General features: G+C 50.7%; 1 protein-coding gene across 1 annotated transcript in view; it reads left to right on the top strand.

Moving 5' to 3' along the window:
• NFRKB (nuclear factor related to kappaB binding protein) overlaps positions 1 to 23,719 on the top strand; it is a 36,435-nt gene that overhangs the window by 7,537 nt on the left and 5,179 nt on the right. Inside the window, exons 4-23 of the mRNA XM_079930735.1 lie at positions 4,052 to 4,179; positions 4,814 to 4,988; positions 5,489 to 5,590; positions 6,347 to 6,420; positions 7,246 to 7,330; positions 7,691 to 7,871; positions 8,441 to 8,549; positions 8,752 to 8,878; positions 9,126 to 9,191; positions 12,424 to 12,503; positions 12,610 to 12,656; positions 15,995 to 16,055; positions 16,467 to 16,641; positions 17,706 to 17,812; positions 18,311 to 18,434; positions 18,615 to 18,694; positions 18,788 to 19,008; positions 19,107 to 19,374; positions 19,999 to 20,205; positions 22,173 to 22,940. Coding sequence (XP_079786861.1) covers positions 4,052 to 4,179; positions 4,814 to 4,988; positions 5,489 to 5,590; positions 6,347 to 6,420; positions 7,246 to 7,330; positions 7,691 to 7,871; positions 8,441 to 8,549; positions 8,752 to 8,878; positions 9,126 to 9,191; positions 12,424 to 12,503; positions 12,610 to 12,656; positions 15,995 to 16,055; positions 16,467 to 16,641; positions 17,706 to 17,812; positions 18,311 to 18,434; positions 18,615 to 18,694; positions 18,788 to 19,008; positions 19,107 to 19,374; positions 19,999 to 20,205; positions 22,173 to 22,940 — 3,185 coding nt within the window. The remainder of the gene's footprint in view (positions 1 to 4,051; positions 4,180 to 4,813; positions 4,989 to 5,488; positions 5,591 to 6,346; positions 6,421 to 7,245; positions 7,331 to 7,690; positions 7,872 to 8,440; positions 8,550 to 8,751; positions 8,879 to 9,125; positions 9,192 to 12,423; positions 12,504 to 12,609; positions 12,657 to 15,994; positions 16,056 to 16,466; positions 16,642 to 17,705; positions 17,813 to 18,310; positions 18,435 to 18,614; positions 18,695 to 18,787; positions 19,009 to 19,106; positions 19,375 to 19,998; positions 20,206 to 22,172; positions 22,941 to 23,719) is intronic.

The following is a 23,719-nucleotide window of genomic DNA, read 5'->3' as shown; positions in this document are numbered from 1 at the left end:
CTGCCAACACCTTCGACTTTCTAAACCTACAGGAAAGTTACAAGAGTTTATAGTTGACACCCGCATACTCCTTACCAGGTTCACCAACTATGAATATTTTGCCACATTTTTTTTCTTGTCAATATTGTACTTATTACCACTATTTTTATTTTTGCTGAACCACTTGAGAGTATTGCAGACCTAAGACTCCTGATTTTTCAGCATTCATCTTTGAAGAACAGGAACATTCTCTTAAGTAACCAGAACTGATCAAATTCAGAAATATAGAAAATACTGTATTTAATTTAAATTCTGTACTTAAATTCTGTGTTTCAGTATAAAATTTAACAGTGACATATTGTTATCTAATGTGTGGTCCGTATTCCTATTTTGCTAGTTGTTTCAGTGCTTGCTTCTTCCTCTGCTCCATTTCTTTTCAGTGAGTGTGTAATTTGCAAACAGCATATGGCTTTTCTGTTCTCTCCTTAACCCGTCTGTAGCATTTGATGCCTTGATCTCCATCGTGAGACTCCCCCGCTTTGCAGCTGTGGCCCTCCCCGTCCTGGCTTTCTCCTGTGCCTCAGACGCCCTCCCTGCACCCCTCTCTCTGCTGAGCCCTCATCCGCTCGCTATTCCTGCCTCTGCTCCTGCCGTTAGGCCCCCTCTCCCTCCCCGCCTGCCTGCTCTCACCCACCAGCTCTTCTCTGGGGGCTCTCGCTGCCGGGGCTGCTCTAGCCACCATCTCCACACAGCCACCAGCGTGAGCATCTCAAAACTTTGCTTTTCAGAGTGTTTACCAATTGCCTTCACTTGGAATAAAATTCACAGCCTACCAGGCTCTGTTGCCCCCGGTTTACCGACTTCTCCTGGTGCTGCAGTCTCTCTTGCCACTGCTCTCTGGCCCAGCGCCGCCAATAGAAATGTTACGTGAGCCACACGTTCAATTAAAAAATTTCCAGTACCGGGGCTTCCCTGGTGGCGCAGTGGTTGAGAGTCCACCTGCCGAAGCAGGGGATGCGGGTTCGTGCCCGGTCGGGGAGGATCCCACATGCTGCGGAGCGGCTGGGCCCGTGAGCCATGGCTGCTGAGCCTGCGCGTCCGGAGCCTGTGCTCTGCAATGGGAGAGGCCACAGCAGTGAGAGGCCCGTGTACCTTAGGAAAAAAAAAAAAATTCCAGTACCCACATTAAGAATAGTAAAAGCGGGCTTCCCTGGTGACGCAGTGGTTGAGAGTCCGCCTGCCGATGCAGGGGACACAGGTTCGTGCCCCGGTCCGGGAAGATCCCACATGCCGCGGAGCGGCTGGGCCCGTGAGCCATGGCCGCTGAGCCTGCGCGTCTGGAGCCTGTGCTCCGCAACGGGAGAGGCCACAACAGTGAGAGGCCCGCGTACCGCAAAACAAAAACAAAAACAAAAACAAACAAACAAAAGAATAGTAAAAGCAGTTTAATTTTAATAATATATTTTCTTTAAGTTGATGTACTCAAAATGTTATTTATTTTTTAAAATAAATTTATTTATTTAATTTATTTATTTTTGGCTGCATTGGGTCTTCATTGCTGCACATGGGCTTTCCCTAGTTGCAGCGAGCAGGGGCTACTCTTCGTTGCAGTGCATGGGCTTTTCATTGTGGTGGCTTGTCTTGTGGCAGAGCATGGGCTCTAGGCACGTGGGCTTCAGTAGTTGTGGCACGAGGGCTCAGTAGTTGTGGCTCACGGGCTTTAGTGCGCAGGCTCAGTAGCGTGGTGCACAGGCTTAGCTGCTCCGTGGCATGTGGGATCTTCCCGGATCAGGGCTTGAACCCATGTCCCCTGCACTGGCAGGCGGATTCTTAACCACTGCGCCACCAGGAAGTCCCTTGAATTTTTTTTTTTTTTTTTTTTTTTCGTTACGTGGGCCTCTCACCGCTGTGGCCTCTCCCACTGCAGAGCATAGGCTCCGGACGGTCAGGCCCAGCGTCCATGGCCCACGGGCCCAACCGCTCTGCGGCACGTGGGATCCCCCCAGACTGGGGCACGAACCCGTGTCCCCTGCATCGGCAGGCGGACCTCAACCACTGCGCCACCAGGGAAGCCCTCAAAATGTTATTTTAATAGAGCATTTGGCTATCTTGGTGAGGGAAACTAAAGACTGAAGGAAGGTAACTTTGGAGAAGTACAGAGGCAAAGAAGTAGAATTTTCATCCAATATCTATATATCAGCATCAGTAGCATTGAACTCTTGCCTCTTTTCTTGAAGGTCAAATTCCTTATTTCTCTGCAACAGGCAGTGTAATGTGGTGGCTAGGAGCGGCTCTGGAGCTGGACTGCCTGGGTTCAGACCCGATTTCCCCTTTTATTAGCTGTGTAACCTTGCACAAGGTATTTAGTTTCTCCATGCTTCGGGCTCTTCAGTAAAATGAGGATGCAGTAGTACCTTCTTGGTGGGGTGGTTGTGAAGATGAAGTGAGTTAATATATGCACGGCCCTCCTTATATGGTGACAGTTCCATGTCAGGTCCTGTTCTAAGTGTTTGCTGTTATTCGTTACCTCGGAATATCATTAAAGTGGTTGGAATTAAAAAAAAAAAAAAAGAAACGCCATGTACTTACTTCAATGCCTCATTTTAGCCTTCTGAGGTTAGCTTTTCCATCTTTCCCCTTAGTTCACTTTGTAGCAGCCTGCTCAAATCTAATATTCCAAAACGGACCTCTGTCATCGCGGCTCCCACAACGGTACGAGTTGCTCGTATCCAGTGATCTAGGTACCATGCTCGCCTTCCTGCCCCAGCATCCAAACGAACAGCAGGTCTAATTTTTCTCCCTCGAAATATATCTGAAGTCTTTCTACTGCCGTTCACATAACCACTGCTCACTCATCAGCTAATATGTGCCAGCCATTCTTCAAGGTTCTGGAGATCCAGTCATGACCTTACATTCTACTAGGGGAAAACAAGGTAATAGACAAGCAAGTGTTTGTTGGTATCACGCACTATAAAGAGTGAGGAAGGGTAATGGGACTGGAAGTGACAGGAAGGATCTGGTTCAGAGGTGGTAGTTGGGCAGGGCTTCTCTGTGGAGGTGCATTGGACAGAGACTCAATGAAGGTGCGACGAGCAAGCCGTGAAGTACTGGGTGTTAGTAGGAAGCCTTGCAGGCAGAGGGGACTTGAAGGACAAAGCTTTTGTGAAAAGGCAGAGGGGACTTGAAGGACAAAGGCTTTGCGAAAAGTACGGTACTTCAGCAAACAGCGTGGGCTGCGGCGGAGTGAGCAAAAGGGAGCCTGGTGGAGGATGAGGCCGAGATACGTGGGACCCACAAGGAAGGGCCCTGGGCCTCCTGGCCCCTTGGCTCTACCCTGGGTATGGAGGGAGAGGTCCGACCGGGCCACTGTCGTCCCTCTCCTCAATCACTGCAGTGGTTTTCTTCTTCCTCTTTTGCTCTCGGCCGTGTTATTCTCCTGCTTTAAACCCTTCAGCTGATTTCCACTACACTCAGGATAAGGTCCAGACTGTGCTGTGGTTTCTGTGTGGTGTGACATCTGCCCAGTTTCACAGGTCATCTCGGCCCCTCCTCAGCTAAGTCCCTCTGCTTTCCTCACACCAACATTTCTTCAGGGGTTGGAGTGGGCACATTCTTCCTTGCTTCAGGGCCTGCCTTAGCACATGCTGTTCCTTCTGCCTTTTCCCTATTTTTATTTTAAAAATTCCTACTTGCTTAATTTTCCTCCCAATAAATTTTTTAAACATATAGAAAAGTTGATAACCAATACGTATGATGCACATCCGTAAAACTTACCTGTGTTTATCAGTTGTTAGCGTCTTCCCACAGTTGCTGTGATCGGGCCTCATTTCATGTCGCCTTCCTTAGGGGCTCTTTTCCTGATGTCACTCTTCGCTCTCTTTGGTTGTTTTAGGTTGGTTTCCTGGCAGCACGTCAGAGAGTCGAGTACTGGCTTACACGCTTTCTGTCTCTCCCCTTGGACCGTAGGCTCCCCTTTCCCCACTATCCTCCCATCAGTGCAAAGCTGGCCGCCTCTCCAGCCCTCGCTGATGGGTGGCTGACAGATATGCATGGCTGTGCCTGTTCTTTGCAGACGGACACTTCAACCCCGAGGTGGTCAAGTATAGGCAGCTGTGCTTCCGGTCGCAGTACAAACGCTACCTCAGCTCCCAGCAGCAGTACTTCCACCGGCTGCTGAAGCAGATTCTGGCCTCGCGGAGCGTAAGTGCCCCTGGGAGCTGCGTGGGACTCACACCTGGTGACCCAAAGGGGCGGATCAGGGGCAAGAACAAGAGATACCACTGAGGAAGGAAGCTGCCCATCAAGCCCCGACACGACCAAGTGCATCCTTCCTTCTCATGATACGTTTTAAGATGCATCCTGATTTCAGATACGTTAGAACAGGAACAAAAGAAGGATACATCTTAAAATTGATGAAATATTGTAGCTTCTGTATTTACCCAGAAAAAGAGGCAGCTTTCAGATCCATGGTGGGTCGTGCAGGAGAAGCAGCTTGCACTCAGGTTCACGTTCGGGTGCCTGATGGGTGCCAGGCTCAGCGGCTCTGGGTCTGGACCAGCCTTGGGATGCCTTGGGGCAGAGTAGTTCTGGCTCTTAGTGGTTCTTTAAGCTTCGGTTTGGAGATACTTCGGGGTCTGGTGTAAGTGTTCATTCTCGATGGAGCAGCACAGCACTCAGATTGGGGATTTTCCATCACAATCAGCACAGGCCCCTTTTATTTGGAAGGAGGGAAATGAGCTTGCTAACAAAGAAGAGAAGAAAGCGTAGACTCGGGGAGCGTGTCAGGACAAGTTGTGGCTGAGGCCGTGCCCCCATCCCATCCGATCTCTCCCAGGATCTCCTGGAGATGGCCCGGCGAAGCGGTCCCACCCTCCCCTCCCGGCAGAAGCGCCCCTCCCCATCCCGCACCCCCGAGGAGCGGGAGTGGCGCACCCAGCAGCGCTACCTGAAGGTCCTGCGGGAAGTGAAGGAGGAGTGTGGGGACTCGGCCCTGTCATCGGACGAGGAGGGTATGTGTCCTCCGTGCCCCGCACCATCTGTATCTCATCGGTCCGCACCTGCAGCTGCTTCTCTGGTTGGAGGCCGTGGTAGCCATTTCCCCGTGAGGAAGCCATCCCTGTGGTTTTTCTGGGCGCGTGGTGACGCTCAGAGCCGTTGGGTGGCTGTGACTGCACACCTCGCCGCCCTTGACGCTCAGGCACACGCGGGGCCCTCCCGGCAGGTGCTCTGGTCCAGTCGGCTGCTCGAGAGAACCACTGTCCCCGCAGGAGAGTAATAGTGACTGTGACCTCTGCAGTGTGACCCGCCACTGTTGAAGTCTCTCCTCCCGGAAGAGCCGTTGCACTGACACAAGTCTGCAGTCCGTCTGGGGAAGGGTCAGGAAGCAGTGGTGGAGCCTGGCCTCCCTCTTGTTGGCTTAGCCTTCTTGAGCCCAGAGAGCCACTTACCCTGTCTCCCCTGCTGGAGTCCACAGGCAGGTTGGATTTACAAGAAAACTTTTCTTTTGCAGATCTCAGCTCGTGGCTCCCGAGCTCTCCAGCGCGCTCTCCTAGCCCTGCAGTGCCCCTCAGGGTGGTGCCCACGCTTTCCACCACGGACATGAAGACTGCAGGTGAGTGGGGCTCGGCGTGGATCTGAGGACTGCCTCGGGGTGGGAGACTGGGTTCTGCCTGCCAGGAGAGCAGAGCGGTGTTCCTTAGAATGAGGAGACCTGGGGAAGCTTTCGTGTAGCTCCACTTCTCCGCAGGTAGGTAGGCCAGCTGGCCTTCTGTACTTTGTTTTGAAAGTTTCTCTTAGGAGCTGACCAGCTGGCATTTTGGCCTCAAGAAAGCAGAATCTTAAAATAACAGTATCAGGATTTCCCTGGCGGTCCAGTGGTTAAGACTCCACGCTTCCATTGCAGGGTCTCGGGTTCGGTCCCTGGTTGGGGAACTAAGATCCCACGTGCTGCCCAGCACAGCCCCCAAACAAACAAAAACAACAACCAAAAAAAACCCCCAAAATAATACTAAGGGATAATTCAATAATAGAACAAAAGGGGTAACCAGAGGCACAGCAGTTTCTTGGCATGTCTGTGAAATTAGAGACTATTTTTAGTTGGGATAGGAGTCAAAGAAGAATGTTCAGAAACTTCTAGGTGTTTTAGGAGCAGCTGAGTACCAAGGTCGTTGTTATTGACGAGTGTACAGAAAAGCTGCAGAGTTGAGCCTGTGACTGTTTCAAGATTGTTGGTACTTGAAGTACACAGGTCAGGAGGGAAGCTCAGAAAATATCTTACTTTCAAACATTACCAGTGACCAGAAAGATGTGAATTTGAGCATTGTGGAAGTGAATGACCGTCCATGTGGTTTGGTTCCTTTTCTCTCAGATAAAATAGAACTGGGGGACAGTGACCTGAAGATAATGCTGAAGAAGCACCATGAGAAGCGGAAACACCAACCAGTAAGATCGGAGGGGGTGGTCAGTAGGTTTTCAGTCTGATTCCCCGGATCAGCTATCCTGGGATGATACGGGGAGTCACTGCGTTATTAGTCCCCTTTCCTTATCCTTGTTAGGGGACAGGAGCAGCATGGGAGGCCCAGTAACACTGAAGATGTGTGGAGAAGACAGATGCTTTGACTTTGTAAGGCACGCTTACCGCCGTGTCTGATCCAGTCTTTAGGACGACACTGCTGTGTGAATCCTTTCGTCCGTTTAGCAGGGCTTGGAGAGGCCAGGGAGCTTGTCTGACGCCCAGCGGCCAGTAAGTGGCAGAGCCAAGCGTCAGAGCCTGTGCTTTTCCCAGGTTTTACGTTTCTGTTCCTTCGCTCCACCAAATGGAGGTAACACTGAGCCAGAGATCATGGTGGAGGAAGGAAAGTCAGTTCATCAAGGCAGAGTGGTGAGCTGGGAAGAGTCTTATGTTGGGGTTAGAACCGAGTTCTGTCTCTCTCTTTTCCACTTACTATGATGTCGGGCAAATCCCTTAACTTCTCTGAATCCCGTTTTCAGTCTTTGTAAAATACCACTTAGCAAGACTGTTTGAAGAGCATATAAGATAAGGAACGCAAAAGAGCTTTATAAACTAAATGCCACACATGAAGGATTGGAACTCAGTTCTCCCCTGCCCCATTATGAAGAGCAATAGTTTTTATCTCTGTACGTTTTAAATTCAACACAATTTCCTCAAGTACACGTAACATCTAGTTTTATCTGTAAATTGGGAAAATCAGCAGTTTTAGCTCCTCTTTTGGACCTCCATAACAAATCTCTGAATATCACGTCTAGGATCACCCAGACCTTTTGACGGGGGACCTGACTCTCAATGACATCATGACTCGAGTAAATGCCGGCAGGAAGGGCTCTCTAGCAGGTAAGTGACGTCCTCTGTAGGTGGCCATTGACTGTGGTGTTAGATTACACAGGCCTCTCTACGTATTGCAAAAGGAAAGGAAACCACAGCATCCTTCTTGCTGATAGCCTTTATGTCGTTATTGCCTCTTATGGATTTGTAGGTGGAGAGTGAATATAAAATCAGTACAATGGATCATTGACTCTTTAAAGCACTCATTAGTTTGTTTAAAAAAAAAAATCAAACGAAACTATATGTCTTATTACTGAGACTTTTCTTTCTTTTGCTGGTGGGCCTTGGGAAAATAATATACAGATAAGACTCCTCATTTCCTGATGTAGAAAATGCAGTTCTATGACTTGAGTTACTTTTTTTCCCCAGCACTATATGACTTGGCTGTCCTTAAAAAAAAGGTTAAGGAAAAAGAGGAAAGGAAGAAGAAGAAAATAAAACTGATCAAATCAGAGGCAGAGGATCTGGCGGAACCCCTAAGCGGTACTGAAGGTCTCCCACCCCTCTCACAGGCACCGTCTCCACTGGCCATACCCGCTATCAAGGAGGAGTAAGTGAGCAGCGGGGGTCATGGCTCAGGGCTGTCCCCAGAGCTGGTGCTTCTTGAGAGCCCTAGGTCCCAGGGGCCCTGCTGGGGAACGTGTATGGTGTGGGCTTTCACTGAGCTTTTTTATGACGGCTGGGAGGCGTGGAGGACCTAAAGCAACCTAGGCATGTGTTCTTGGTTGTTTCGGTGGTTCTTTTTTAATTTATTTATTTTTGACTGCATTAGGTCTTTGTTGCTGCGCGTGGGCTTTCTCTAGTTGCGGCGACCGGGGGCTACTCTTCCTTGCAGTGCGCGGGCTTCTCATTGCAGTGGCTTCTCTTGTTGTGCAGCACGGGCTCTAAGTGCACAGGCTTCAGTAGTTGTGGCGCATGGGCTCAGTAGTTATGGCTCGCGGGCTCTAGAGCGCAGGCTCAGTAGCTGTGGCGCACGGGCTTAGTTGCTCCACGGCATGTGGGATCTTCCAGGACCAGGGCTTGAACCCGTGTCCCCTGCATTGGCAGGCGGATTCTTAAACCACTAGGCCACCAGGGAAGCCCTTTTCGGTGGTTCTTATATTTTTCTTCCCTCATTAGGCCTCTCGAAGACCTCAAGCCTTGCCTTGGAATCAATGAAATATCTTCCAGCTTCTTCTCTCTTCTCTTGGAGATCTTGTTGCTGGAGGGGCAGGCTAGCCTTCCTATGGTAAGAATTTTGGAAAAGCCAAGTGTGTAGCAGTTTCAGATTGTAGAAATCTTCAGCTCTGGGTTCCCCGCGAAGCTCCACAGCTGACTTGCTTTGTGACCTGAGCAGACTGGACAGACATAGCCAGTTTGTTCAGGCACAGCCTTGGAATCGCTGGCGTGGAATAGAAATCTAACCGGGTTCTGCCTTTACTCTCCCTCAGCTAGAGGAGCGAGTTTTGGACTGGCAGTCATCTCCAGCCAGCTCCCTCAATAGCTGGTTCTCTGCGGCCCCCAACTGGGCAGAGTTGGTGTTACCAGCCCTGCAGTATCTTGCTGGAGAAAGCCGTGGTAAGGTACTTTGTTCTGTAGGGCCCGGTATTTACCCCGCTTTGTCTAATTCTCGTAGTAGACTGCAGCTTTACTGGCTACATCCGTTGTGGCTTTGCATGATGCGATGCCATGCCTTGGAGGTCTCTGCTGTCCTGATACACCATTAACATACAGAAGTTATCTCGGAGCTCGGGGGTGTCAGTTATTCTGAGTTTAGTAATCTCTCTGACCTGTGTGGCTTGTTCATGGGATCCATTTCTTGCAGCTGTACCTTCCAGCTTCTCTCCATTTGTTGGCTTCAAAGAGAAAACCCAGCAGTGGAAGTTGCTTGGTGAGTAATGCACGTCACCTACCTGTCATAGTAGGTTCTCTTTCTCTTGTTTTCTCCCCGAGCTTCTTGTGCCTTCCAGTCAGCGTGTGCCAGGAGAATGTTGAAAAAGGCAATATTAAACCTTATTTTGCTCAAGTAAAAGAGTCCTTCTAGAAATTCTCAGGGTCTGAGTTCACCCCCGTTGGAGTTGGCTGCGGTGGCATTTGCCCTTCAGTTCCGCTGCACTCTGGGGCTGGCTGAATTAAAATCTCTGGGATGTTTTACAATAGCACCTTCATTTATGTCAACCATATCTGTGGTTTTAGGTTAATTTCTAGTAATATGATTGTTCTTCTTTCCTAAAATGGGTTTTGCTGTTGAGGATAACGTGTTGGGCAGCCCTCAGTAAGCTACTTCTAAAGAACAGGTTCTTTTTCTTATAAATTTGTGAAGTTCCACTTACTGTGTAAGTTGTAGTAACGTGTACCTGAAATAACTGGGTGATGAGAGGAAGATTCAGTGTTGATTTCCTGTGGAAATGGACAAACCTTTCTCCACTCTGTCCAGTGGTCTATGAAGAGAAACATGGAGAGAAGGTTGTGGAAGTAGCGGGTGCATTCATCGCTTGCAACATGGATTAACCTTCTAGGTGTCAGGCACTGTTAGGTGCCGGGGGTGAGGTAGGGGTTTGTGAGGTAGACAGCGTGCTCCCCTCGTGGAATTTGTTTGGGGAACAAATACTCATTCGAATGAAATGACAAACTTAGCCATTCTGTAAGGGAAAAGTGCCGGTAGGGGTGGGCGTTTGTAAGGAGGCATGGGTGTGGCATGCGTGTGGAGTCCGAGAGGGCCTTCCTGGGGAAGGTCATTTGAGCAGCGGTCTTAACAACGACTAGGGATGAGCCAGGCAGGCGGAGGGAGGCGGCTCCCCATGGAGGGAGCCGTGTGGGTCAGTGACTCAGGGATGGTTCCCGCGGAGATCACACAGGCCTGCTCATAGAGGATGTTGCACCTGGGTAGAGAGGATGCATGAATTTGGGAGCTTTAGGTGGTAAAAGCCGGAGGATGTGGTTGTGGGTTGGGTGTGGCGAGTGAAGGAAGAGGGCAGTCAGGTGTCACTTCTGCTAGATTTGTACCTGGCGGATGGGGGTCCGCCATCGACATAGGCAGCTGGGGAGGACGTCCAGGCCTGGGTGAGGGTGAGGCGCGTGAGTGTAGTTGTGCACATGCTGCCTTGAGCTGCCTTTGGGGTGTTGAAATGGACATGTTAAGTAGGCAGTGGGTTTAGAGTCCAGACCCACAGTCAGGGTAGAAAGCTGTGGGCACATGTGCAGTAAGCGAAGTCAAAGGCATGGGGAGAATGAGGAGGAAAGAGGGCCTGGGGCTAAGCCTTGATAAGCTCCGAGGTGGCGGAGGCTGAGTGGGGACACGGGAGAGGCAGTGACCGCAGAGTCAGGCGGAAGCTGTGAGGTCCGAGAGTCAGGAGGTGGGGAGTGGTCATTAACCTTCATTGTTCCTAAGGTTCAGGAAGGTCAAGACTGGATTTGTGGACATGAAAGAAATGATGGCTCCCTTGGAGGAGTGATTCCTTAGTGGGGTGATGCCGGTTGCGGGCAGAGGTGAGCTGAGGCCGCTCGTGAGGCTGGCTGCAGCTCTTCCCGCCTGTCCGGCTGGTGGCGGAGGATCGGCCGGGGGAGGCTGCCCTAATAGGACCAGGTAATAAGTGTCTCAGGCCTGTGGGGCAGATGCTTTCTGCTGTGGCTACTCAACTCTGCCCTGTGCACAGCAGCCAGAGACAGGGTGTAAACAAATGACCACAAAACTGTGTTTCCAGAAGTGGTTTGCTGACCTTCACGTACACCGCAGAGGTCTGCACGTGCTACCGATCAGGCCCCCTTTCCTGCAGGCAGGAAAACGTTTCCCAGTCCCCCTGGGACAGTGAGTGTGGACAGCGCTTTCTAGAGGTTTGGTGGCGGAGGGGAGCAGAGGAAGCGGGGCTCGTGGCCAGGAGAGGACTTAAGTGTCGGTGGGGAGGGACAGGAGCGGAGGGGACACCTGTCATAGGGTGAATTCCTGGGGGCAGGGGCCGGCCTCAGGTGGCAGGAGGCAGCACATTGTCCGGGTGGAGGAGGAGCCGTGGCTGCTGGGTCGCGCCGTGGGGAGTTGAGGGGATGGGTCTGTGGCCTTCCTGTGGGAGATGGGAGGCCTGCTGTGCGCGGGAAGGGTGGTGGAGAAGGGGGGGCAGTTGCTGTCCAGCGGGCAGGGAGGCCGGCTAGTGCGGGGCTCGCGGGCAGATTGAGGGCCAGTGACGGTGGCTGTCCGCTCATTGATAGAGGTGTTCTCTGCCTGTCTCTGGGCCTTGTCTCCGGCAGCCGGCAGCTGCCCGAGTGGAGAGTATGGCTGGTTTAGGACGTGAGCTTTGCTCGACGGAAGTGATGCAGAGATGGAAGGGACAGGTGTTAGGTATTGCTGTGTTGCTCGGCTTGTCGTTGAAGTGACGGGCGTGGGCCCTCGCCGAGTGGGGGAAGTGTGAAGGGAGGGGCTGAGGGGGCCGGAAAGTGGGATGTCTGGACCAGCAGTGCGGTGGAGTCCAGGTAACGTTTTGGTGGGCGAGGGTAGACAGCGGGGAGGGGAGGGGAGGGGAGGCAGCTGCGGCCAGAGAGCAGGATGCGGGGTTAGTTGAAGGTTCCCAGTCCTGGCCGTGTGCTGCCGCCAGTTGGGAAGCTTTTTAAAAACGCTGGTACCTGGGCCTTACCCACAGGGGTTCTGATTGATTGGTTGAGTGGGGCCCAAGCCTTGGCATTTTTAAAAGTTTCCAGGTGATTCTTAGGCGTAGCCAGGGTTGAGAAACTGGATTAGGCATTTTGAAGAGTCCCGTTTGGGGGAATGACAAGGTCCAGTTGTGATAGTGGGAATGAGAGGCTGGAGTCGGGGGAGGAGGCCCTGAGGTCACACGACTGAGGAGTTAGGGTGCTGGCTGGACTGTCCATACGGATGTCCATCCGGACCCTTCAAGTTAATCCAGCAAGGTGAGTGTTTAATCCCTTCCAGTTAATTTCAAGGTAATTTCTGTGAGTGGTGTCAGACAGGGGTCCAGTTTCATTCTGCCTGTGGATGTCCAGGCAGAGGGGTATTCTGTGTACAGGACCATCGCTGTAGGTCCAGATGTAGATACAGCAAGTAAGGAGGAAGTGGCATCCTTAGGTCATATCCTTAGATCATATTACTATTTTTTGCCTTTTTGTTCTAATAGGCCAGTCCCAAGATAATGAAAAGGAGTTAGCTGCACTCTTCCAGCTGTGGCTGGAAACTAAAGACCAGGCCTTCTGTAAGGTATGGTTGTTGAGAACTACCAGCTTTCTCATGCCGGGCTTCCAGAACCCTGAGTTAGCCAAAATCCTTCAGTCCATTTACCTGTTACTGCTTTCCTTTTCTCCAGCAAGAAAATGAAGACAGCTCAGATGCCACAACGCCTGTTCCTCGGGTGTGAGTATAGTACCCTAACGGAGGATGGTGCCCCAAGAAAGCATCATCTCAGTACTGCCCTGGTTGTGCTGACACATCCTTGTATGTTAGAGCCAGAGTGGGCTTGAGATGCCGGGATCCACTGGTCCTTATCTGCCTCAGCCTCGCTAAGAGGCAGCGCGCTCCCAGCAGTGGAAGTGTTTTCCCCATGAGTCTCTGAGGAGGTGGGATCCACCTGTAGGTGCATGCTTTTCCCCGGTCCCCCCTTCAGTTCCCGCTGGAGAATGGGCTATCCAGCCCATCGTCCTCATTTTACCTACAAAGAAAGGGAGGTGTGAGGGTAAGTGACAGGACCCAGGCTGGGATTTAGGTCTCGACCTCGTCCTGAGCCTTTGTATCTCTCATGTGACTGTTTCCAGTCTGTCATGGTCCCTTTTCTTTCTCCCCAGCTTTGCAGAGATATAATTGACAAAGCGTGGTGTAAGTTTAAGGTGTACGGTGTATTGATTTTATTTATATATATATATATACACACACACATATGTACATATATATAGTGAAGTGATTACCACAGTAAGGGTAGTTAACCCATCCGTCACCTTACATAATTACCAGTTCTTTTTTTGTAGTGAAAACATTTAAGATCTTTCTTAGCAACATTCAAGTATATGATGCAGTATTGTTGACTGTAGTCACCATGCTATTTGTTAGATCCGTAGAACTTTCTATAACTTTAACCAGTGTCTCCCCATTTCCCCCATCCCCTGGTAACTGCCATTCTAGGCTCTGTTTCTGTGAGTTACGCTTCTTTTAGGTTCCATGTGTAAGTGAGATCATACAGTGTTTGTCTTTCACTGACTTATTTCACTAAGCATAATACCCTCTAGATCCATCCATGTTGTTGCAAATGGCAGAATTTCCTACATTTTTTAATGACTGAATAACATTCCGCTGTGTGTGTGTGTGTGTGTGTGTGTGTGTACGTGTACACACACACATTTTGTTTATCCATTCATCCATTGGTGGACACTTATCTCTCACAGTTGTTTCCATGTCTTGGCTATTGTAAATAATGTAGTGAATATGGGGGTACAGATATCTCTTTGAGATAGTGGTTTCATTTCCTTTGGAAATATTCCCAGAGGTAAGATTGCTGGATCATGTGGTAGTTCTGTTTTCAGTTTTCTGAGGAACGTCCATACTACTTTCCCTAACGGCTACACCAGTTTGCATTCCCACCATAGTGCACAAGGGTTTCCTTTTCTCTGCATCCTCGCCAACACTTGTTATTTCTTGTCTTTCTGGTAATAGGTACTCCAATGGATGTGAAGTGATATTTCATTGTGGTTTTGATTTGTATTTCCTTGATGATTAGTGATGTTGAGCACCTTTTCGTGTACCTGTTGGTCATTTGTGTATCTTTAGAAAAATGTTCAGGTCCTTTGCCCGTTTTTTAATTGGATTATTTGGGTAGTTTGCTTTTGAGTTGTAGGAGTTCCTTAAATATTTTGGATATTAACCTCTTACATGTATGTTTTGCAAATATTTTCTGCTATTCTGTAGGTTGCCTTTTCATTTTGTTGATGGTTTTCTTTGCATAGAAGCTTTTTTTAAAAAATAAATTTATTTAATTTTTGGCTGCGTTGGGTCTTCATTGTTGTGCACAGGCTTTCTCTAGTTGCGGCGAGTGGGGGCTACTCTTTGTTGCGGTGCACAGGCTTCTCGTTGCGGTGGCTTCTCTTGTTGTGGCGCACGGGCTCTAGGCACACGGGCTTCAGTAGTTGTGGCACACAGGCTCAGTGTTGTGGCTTGCGGGCTCTAGAGCGCAGGCTCAGTAGTTGTGACGCATGGGCTTAGCTGCCCCGAGGCATGTGGGATCTTCCTGGACCAGGGCTTGAATCCGTGTCCCCTGCATTGGCAGGTGAATTCTTAGCCACTGTGTCACCAGAGAAGGCCCCTGTACAGAAGCTTTTCTTTGAGGTAGTCCTACTTGTTTATTTTTGCTTTTGTTGCTTGTGCTTTTGGTGTCATCTCCAAAAAATCATTGCCAAGATCATTGTGCAGGAGCTTCTTCCCGATATTTTCTTCTAGGAGGTTTAGTTTCAGGTGTTACGTTGAAGTGTAATCCATTTCAAGTTAATTTTTGTGAATGGTTTAAGGTAGGGGCCCAGTTTCATTCTTTTGCTTGTGGTTGTCCAGTTTTCCCAGCATTGTTTATTGAAGAGGCTGTTCTTTCCTCATTGAGTATTCTTGGCTCCATTTGCCAAGTATTAGTTGACCATATATGCAGTGGTTTATTTCTTGGCTCTCAGTTCTGTCCCACTGGTTTATGTTTCTATTTTTATGAGAGTACCATACTATTTTGATTACTGTGACTTTGTAACATAGTTTGAAATCAGCAAGTGTGATGTTTCCAGCTTTGTTCTTTCTCAGGTTTGCTTTGGCTGTTCGGGGTCTTTTGTGGTTCCATACAAATTTTAGGATTGTTTTCTTCTATTTCTGTGAAAAAAGTCATTGGAATTTTCATAGGGATTTCATTAATCTATAGATAACTTTGGGTGATATGGGCATTTTAACAGTATTCTTCCAATCCTTGAACATAGAGTATCTTTTTACTTGTGTCTTCTTCAGTTTCTTTAATCAAAGTCTTGTAGTTTTCAGTGTAGAGATCTTCCACCTCCTTGGTTAAACGTATTCTAAGAGTTTTATTGCTTTGATGCTGTTGTATAGCTCTTTAGTTAGATTCCTGAACACCAGCACTCAGGACCAACCTGAAAGTGGCAGAACCATTGCCTTACATAATAAAACTCAATTTCTTTTTTCTTTTCTTTTTGTTTTTGGCTGCACTGCGTGGCTTATGGGAGCCTAGTTCGCCAACCAGGGATCAAACCCAGGCCCCGACATTGAAAATGCGGAGTCCTAACCACTGAACCGCCAGGGAATTCCCTGATCTCACTTACTTGGTACTTTTGCCTAGGAAGCAGAAAAACCACCCTTGCCATCGTACAAATTTGAAGTCCTTTGTTCCTCTAAAGCTGAATTCTTTGTTACTTTTAGATTAGGCTTACTTAGCAACAGTACTGAAAACAGTAGGTAAAACACGACGTCAGTTTCTTTCCCACCTACCCAGTACCTTTCTGGACTTCTAAGAATCAAGTAATTTTGCAAATACCAACAGGAGCTACTTGGCAGGATTTGGAAAGTGGACTTCTGACCTTTGCAAGATAAGAGCACTAATGAACAAATAGAGCACTCGTGTTGCAAAGGATGTGGTTCTGGGTGCTGGAGAGGGGATGATGGACCCAGTGGTTTGGGGTGCTGGAGAAGGGGTGATGGACCCAAAGGTCTTTGTGTTCCAGAAGAACTGACTATGTGGTGCGGCCCAGCACGGGAGAGGAGAAGCGAGTTTTTCAGGAGCAGGTAAGAAAAAGCTGGAACCTGGTGTAAATCTCTGTATCTGTGAGGCCATGAGGTGAGAAGCTCTGAGCCTGACTGTCCTTGAGTCCAAATCTTGGAAGCAACTCACACCCTTAACCTTGCTATTCCGTGGGTTGGGATTGCTTTTGGGGGCAGAGCTGGTGTGAGGAAGGGAACGAAAAATGGTCAGGTGGTTTTTCTTCAGATCCAAGACAACACATTTACCTCCTGATCTGTTCGCTAGTGACTGGCGTTTGGGGACAATCCTTCTCCCGCTGTGGTCGGCTCAGTGTTCCTAGTGGAATAGCCTGTTTGCTTTATGCTTAAATGTCTCCGGGCCGACCCCCTCCTGCACGGGGTGGCTAGAGAGAGCCCCCGTGACTGACTCAGGAGCCTCGTCCCTTCTCTTGGCAGGAGCGTTACCGGTACAGCCAGCCCCACAAGGCATTCACCTTCCGCATGCATGGCTTCGAGTCCGTGGTGGGGCCTGTGAAGGGCGTGTTCGACAAGGAGACGTCGCTCAACAAGGCGCGGGAACACTCCCTGCTGCGCTCCGACCGTCCTGCCTACGTCACTATCCTGTCCCTGGGTGCGTGCCTCCGTCTGCTTCCCCCCCCCGCCCCGCCCCCATTGCAAAGGCTGGAGGGTCAGCGTAGCTTCAGGAAGCTTTGCAGTTTGGGACGCGGAAGGAGGGATTCTGCCCCAGAGATCTACACAGAATCCGTGTTTCCTCCCTGGGGTCTGGGCTCATGTTTACCTTCCTTCAGGAACTGTTCACAGGCTGCTAAACAGTTAGCTTAGGTGTCGGAATTTGCTTCCTCCAGTCTAGGATTCCTACAAAGGTGAGGTTTTTAACCTTTTTTGTGCCACAGATTGCTGGCAGTCTGGTAAACTCTGGACCCCTTCTCAGAATTAAGTTTTTAAATGCCTAAAATAAGATGCACAGAGTTACAAAAGAAACCAGTCATATTGAAATTGTTATCAGAATATTAAAACAGATTTATGGTGCAGAAATGTATGTTTTTGGGCTTCCCTGGTGGCGCAGTGGTTGAGAGTCCGCCTGCCGATGCAGGGGACGCGGGTTCGTGCCCCGGTCCGGGAAGATCCCACATGCCACGGAGCGGCTGGGCCCGTGAGCCATGGCCGCTGAGCCTGCGCGTCTGGAGCCTGTGCTCCGCAACGGGAGAGGCCACAACAGTGAGAGGCCCGCGTACTGCAAAAAAAAAAAAAAATGACAAGATCTAGTGGCAGGTCTTCTGACTCCTCTAGTGCCCAGCTAGTGATGAGTGGAAATAATATTTTGGGTTGTCCGCAGCAGCTGTGCTGTGATAAGAAAACGTCTGATTTCCATTACAGCATCATGGCACTGCCATCATATGGTTGGCAACATATGCCAACAAAGGTTATGCCAGCCTTGGTTCACAATGGAGGGAAATGCTGAATTTCAGTTACAGTTGTAACTTTTTTCTGCCTGAGTTCCTGGACGCACTGAACTCTCAGGGATCCTGGGTCTTCAGCCTTGGCTGAAAGTGTGAAGGGTGTGGAAGAAGCTGCCTGCAGAGGGCCATGTCCACCTGCTGCTGGTCAGCAGTTGGGGGACAGCTCTCCCGGGGAGCCCTGCTGACGCTCGGACTTTGCTGTTTCTGGTGTCAGTTCGCGACGCGGCGGCCCGGCTGCCCAACGGGGAGGGCACGCGGGCGGAGATCTGCGAGCTGCTCAAGGACTCCCAGTTCCTGGCTCCAGACGTCACCAGCACTCAGGTAGGAGGGGAAGGGCTGCTCGTGTTTTGTTCCAGGATGGATTTAAGGGAGCTTACAAGGAGATACAAGATAGAATAACGTAAAAATAAAATTTAAAAAAACTGATGGGGAATTCCCTGGTGGTCCAGTGGTTAGGACCCGGCACTTTCACTGCTGAGGGTCCAGGTTCAGTCCCTGATCGGGGACCTAAGATCCTGCAAGCCGTGCGGTGCAGCCAAAAAAAAAAAAAAAAACTGATGGAGAGGAAAGGAGGCCGTCTTGAGAAAGGAGAGCAGTGCTGCCCCTCGATCTTGCCATTGGCGAGGCTCTCCTTCTCTCAGCTCACCATCTTCGGGGCACAGCACCTCCATCTCTCAGGACTCGTAGTTTCTTGTTTTGCCGAGTGATGGGGTTAGCCATTGGGAGGTGGGATGTGTGTGTTGGCTGTGCCTCTCACCCAGGGATTTTCCCCGAGTCTGAGCCTGCGTGGTCCTTCCTCCTCTTTGTCCTGGGTCTCAGGTGAATACAGTGGTGAGTGGTGCCCTGGATCGGCTGCATTACGAGAAGGACCCGTGTGTGAAGTACGACATCGGACGGAAGTTGTGGATCTACCTGCATCGGGACCGGAGCGAGGAAGAGTTCGGTGTGTGCCCAGCCAGCTGAGGGCTGCCTCTGCCCTCCTGCCCCAGCTCCACTCCTTCTCATTGGCATGCGGGCAGGACAGAGCTGTAGAGGCGGTTTAGCGCCCTGGCTCTTGGTAGGACCACCCTCCACACTGTGCTGAGGGTAAGCTGTTGCTGAAGCTTCCCACTCTTGTCCACAGAGCGGATCCACCAGGCCCAAGCAGCTGCAGCTAAAGCCAGGAAAGCCCTTCAGCAAAAACCCAAGCCCCCATCCAAGGTGGTAAGTGACCTCACGGGATGGCGGCAGAGGGGCTGTGGCATCCCCGTGGGCCTTGCTCACGCCCGCGTCCGTGCGCTCCCCGTCCTTGTGCAGAAATCCAGCAGCAAGGAGGGTTCGGTGAAGGTCCTCGGCGCTGGCCCTTCTGAGCAGAGCCAGCTGAGCCTCAGCGACTCCAGCATGCCCCCCACCCCAGTCACGCCTGTGACCCCCACCACTCCTGCTCTGCCCGCCACGCCCATATCCCCCCCGCCTGTGCCATCAGTGAACAAAAGTGGCCCCACGACTGTCTCGGAACCCGTGAAATCCACTTCGGGGTGAGCGCTTCCATTTCCTCTCCAGCTTTCTCCTTCCAGGGTTCTTTTGAATCTGTGTCCTAAGTTGTCTGTGTTGTTTCCCTGTGTGTTCTTTACAGTGTTCTTCTCGTGTCTTCGCCAACGATGCCGCAGTTGGGAACCATGCTCTCCCCGGCGTCCAGCCAGACTCCACCGAGTTCTCAGGCTGCTGCCCGTGTCGTGAGCCACTCCGGCTCGGCTGGACTCCCCCAAGTGCGGGTGGTGGCCCAGCCCAGCCTTCCTGCTGCGACTCAGTCAGCGGGGCCGGCACCGACGCTGCCACAGATGACAGCAGGACCACAGATTCGCGTGCCGGCCACGGCTGTGCAGGCCAAAGGCGGGCCCCAGGTAAGGAGGGACGGGGCCCAGGGGCCGGGGTGATGAGTCTGCCAGGCAGTCTGGGTCAGGACCCAGGACCCAGGTTACTGCTGCTGACGATGATGTTTATCACAACAGCTCATTTAACGTTCAAAGCCTGGTAAGCAAGTTATCAGTTTTGTTTTATTGAATACGTGTCGGGAATCAGAACTTTGGGAAGTTTAGTGATTTACGCAGGATTGTGACATCAGGACCCTGGTAGACAGAGGTGGGATGTAAATCCAGGCCTGTGATTCTAGGTCCCAGGCTCCTTCCCTTGTGCCTCTGGGCTTAGCCAGGCCACTAACTGCTGTGCTTTAGACAGGGGTCTCCTGCCTCAGGTCCCTCTGCTGTAAAAGGGGTATAACGTTTGCCCTCAGTGTGTAGGGGTGAAGTGAGATGTTAAATGAGAAAGTATTCCTGAAAGTTAAGATGTTCTGCCTAAGGGTAAGAACTCCGCACTGTTCATTTTAGAGGGTAGTGTGCCCTCGGCATTGTTAGATTAGAAGCCCTCTTACAGGAACGCTTCCTGGGTGGTGACAGGTGGAGACCACTCCACGTGCTGGTCTGCGGCTTAGTGTCTAATTAAGCTCTTGCCCTCCTGCCCTGAACTAGACAGTAATGGCCACCGTTCCAGTCAAAGCTCAGACTGCGGCGGCCACTGTGCAGCGACCGGGGCCGGCGGGGCTCACGGTGACAAGTCTCCCTGCCACAGTCAACCCTGCGAGCAAGCCGGCCACCAGTTCTCCTGGGGGCTCTGCTCCAAGCACCCCCGCGACTGCCGTCATTCAGAACGTCACAGGACAGAACATTATCAAGCAGGTAGGTGCACGGCTGTCCGGGTGGGTCTGACTCCTTTGTCTAGAATCAAAGGATAGTTGGAGATCTTAGTGGCTTGTGACCTTTGATCCTTAGTTCGTAGGTATTTCAAGCGTGAGTTTCCAGCAAGGGCAGTGCAAGCTTGGTAGGTGCCAAAGAGGTCTTTTTTTTTCCCCCTGTTTCTGTCCATGTAATTCAGCATTAAGTAGCTGAGTTTCTTGATTTGGAGTAGACTCTTCATGAATTTACTTAGCTAAAACCCTATAGAATAACTCGAATGTCATTCTCATAACACCACAGGGCAGGCACTTTTGTTATCCCTGTTTTACTGTTGAAGAAATGGGACCACTAATGATGAAGCAACGTTATTTTTTTCATCAGATGTTTATTGGGTGCTTTTTGTGTGCCGGCCACTGTGCAGGGTGTTGGGGGCTGAGTCTGTGCATCACCCAGACCAGGCCCCTGCCTTCCTGAGGCTCCTAGTGTCATAGAGAACACCTCTCTAGGGAGAAGGCTTGTGAGAGTGGGGAGCGAGGCTGGAGAGTGTGCGGAACCGTGCTTGTCCGGGGTCAGGCATCCCAGGCATGGGAACAGCACGTGAAAAGGCCTCGAGTTGGGAATGTTTGAGGAACGACAGGAACGCTGTTGGAGGCTCCGTGAGCAAGTGCGCAGGTGTTAGAAGGCGAGGTTGCCAGTGGTTAAGTCACGTCAGACTTTGCTTTTAATTTAAATGTGATGGGAGCCATCGGAAGATTGTGAGCCAGGATGACTTGACCTAGTTTACATTTAAAGAAATCTAAAGTCCATTCCACTGCTTTTGTGTGGAATGGACTTTAGGGGCCAAGGGCGGAAGCAGGGAAGCCAGTTGGGAGGGAGTCGCAGCCGTGCAGGTGGGCGGTGGGCTGGGCTTCGAGCAAGGGCCTGGCGGTAGAGCAGTGTGATTTCCTGGTGGTTTGAGGACAGGGTCAGGAATGACCCTGTGGCTCTTGGCTTGAGTGACTGGGTGGGCGGTACTATCATTCACTGAAACAGAAGGAAACACTGTGGTGTGGAGACTGGGACAGGCTGAGAGGAAAGTGTGCTCACGAAGTCCGTAGCAGCACCAGGCGTGTGAAGGGCAGTGAGACGAGGCCTGAGAAGTGACCACTCAGTGGACATGGATAGTGAGTGAACTCGACCGATGGCATGAGTGGCCCAGTAGAGGGGGGACGGCTCGCGAGACACAGAGTCCCCCGCCTGGAAGGATCGCACCTGTTGCACGTGGACATTGGCCGTAGGTAGGAGTTGGTATGTGAACCTGGGAAGTCTGGCCCCGGGGCTCATGCCCTTTAGTGCCGGGCCCTGCTGCTGCCTCAAAGTGGAGGTCGGCACAACAGTGAGGCGTTTTTGAGACTGTAGGGGAAATGCTAGTGTGTGATATAATATTTACAGGTGATTATGTGGTGATGATAGGGGATTACTTTTACATTTAGAAGTTCTCTTCTAGGTTAGAGACATGTAGAAGTCCAGTCGGCCCTCTCTTTCCTTGGGTTCTGCCTCCACGGGTTCAACCAACCACTGACGGAATTTTGGTTTTGAACCCGCAGGTACGGAGGGCCGACTGTTCTGTGCCATTTTATGTCAGGGACTTGAGCAGCCCTGGATACCCAGGGACGAATGTGTTGATCAGCAAAATGATACTTATTGGTTTACTTTAAAATATTCCAACTCCTCCCTCTCCCCACCCCAGCTCCCTGAAGAGTGGGGAAAGATAGATAAAATTGGCCAAGTGATAACTTTTGAAATCGTGTGATGGGTGCATGGATTTGTTAGACTGTTTTCTGCTTTGGCGAATGTCTTCCATTTTTCAAAATAGAAAGTTAGAAAAATACATGAGACCCACATTTCCCGCAGTGGAGGTTCCCCCAGTCATGCTCTGGAAGCAGCTCAGCCTCGCGAACGCCTTTGTCAGTGCTGTTCTTCCCCTCCAGGTGGCAATCACTGGGCAGCTCGGCGTGAAGCCCCAGACGGGCAGCAGCATCCCACTCACAGCCACTAACTTCCGTGTCCAGGGCAAGGATGTGCTGCGGCTACCGCCCTCCTCCATCACCACGGACGCCAAAGGCCAGACTGTTCTGCGGATCACTCCAGACATGATGGCCACGTTGGCCAAGTCCCAGGTCACCACAGTCAAACTGACCCAGGACCTCTTTGGGACAGGCAGCGGCCCCACAGGCAAAGGCATCTCCGCTACCTTACACGTCACTTCCAACCCAGTCCACGCAGCTGACAGCCCTGCCAAGGCCAGTCCAGCCAGTGCCCCCTCATCCACTCCACCAGGGACCACCGTGGTCAAAGTGACTCCTGACCTCAAGCCAACAGAAGCCTCGAGTTCAGCTTTTCGCTTAATGCCAGCGCTTGGCGTGAGTGTGGCTGACCAGAAGGGAAAAAACACAGTGGCCTCATCTGAAGCCAAACCAGCCGCCACCATCCGCATCGTGCAGGGCCTGGGGGTGATGCCCCCCAAAGCAGGCCCGACCATCACGGTTGCAGCCCATGCCAAGCAAGGGTCCTCCGTGGCCAGTGGGTCTGGAACTGTCCATACGTCCGCGGTGTCCTTGCCCAGTGTGAATGCTGCCGTGTCCAAGACTGTGGCCGTGGCTTCTGGGGCTTCCAGCACCCCCATCAGCATCGGAACGGGAGCCCCTGCTGTGCGGCAGGTCCCCGTCAGCACCACGGTTGTTTCCACGTCCCAGGCTGTGAGTAACATTGGTGGTGGAGACCAGCCCTTCTGCTTGGGAAGCTTCTCTTGTTGGGAGTCTGTCTCCTCCTCTGACCCAAACAGGCTTCTTTACTAAAATACTTTGCTGTTTAATTCTGAGACAAATTTACAAAAGTGTAGCATGGGCATACGTTCTCATAAAAGTAGAACAGTGCAGGGGATATACGTATGCATATAGCTGATTCACTTTGTTATATAGCAGAAACTAACACAACGTTGTGAAGCAACTCTACTCCAATAAAGATGTTATAAAAAAAAAAGTAAAACAGTGCAGAGGTACACGGAGTAGGTATGAAGTTCCTCTTACCACCTCCGATTCCCCTTTCGTGAGGCTCATCACTTGTCGTGTTTTGGCATTTATCCTCCTAGTTCTTTTTCTGGGCATTGTCGTATATATTTACGTGGTTTTAAAATCCCTATGAGAGACCTCAATCTGTGATTTGCTTTATTTAAATATTTAAAAATGTGTCTTGGGCCTCATTCCAGATCCTACGATACTTAGTATCTTGTTAAAAACATTGCTACAGTGCATGTTTGTGTATGTGAACGTGTGTCAGTATTTCAGGAGCAGAGGTTCCTGGCATGGGTCGGGGAGGTGCACATTGAAAGTTCTGATACTCCAGTTGTATTAGCAGAAAGGCCACACCAGCCTACACTCCCCCCATCAGCTAGTTTCCTGTTTCCCTCGTACCCTAACCTCGTGCTGGATATCCTGTTTTTTTAAACTTTATGTTCCTATCTTAGTAGTAAAAAGAG

This window comes from Stenella coeruleoalba, assembly GCF_951394435.1.
Source record: "Stenella coeruleoalba genome assembly, chromosome: 8".
NCBI classification, from domain to species: domain Eukaryota; kingdom Metazoa; phylum Chordata; class Mammalia; order Artiodactyla; family Delphinidae; genus Stenella; species Stenella coeruleoalba.
Note: the sequence above shows the minus strand (reverse complement) of the source record. Positions and strands in the feature narration are given on the sequence as shown.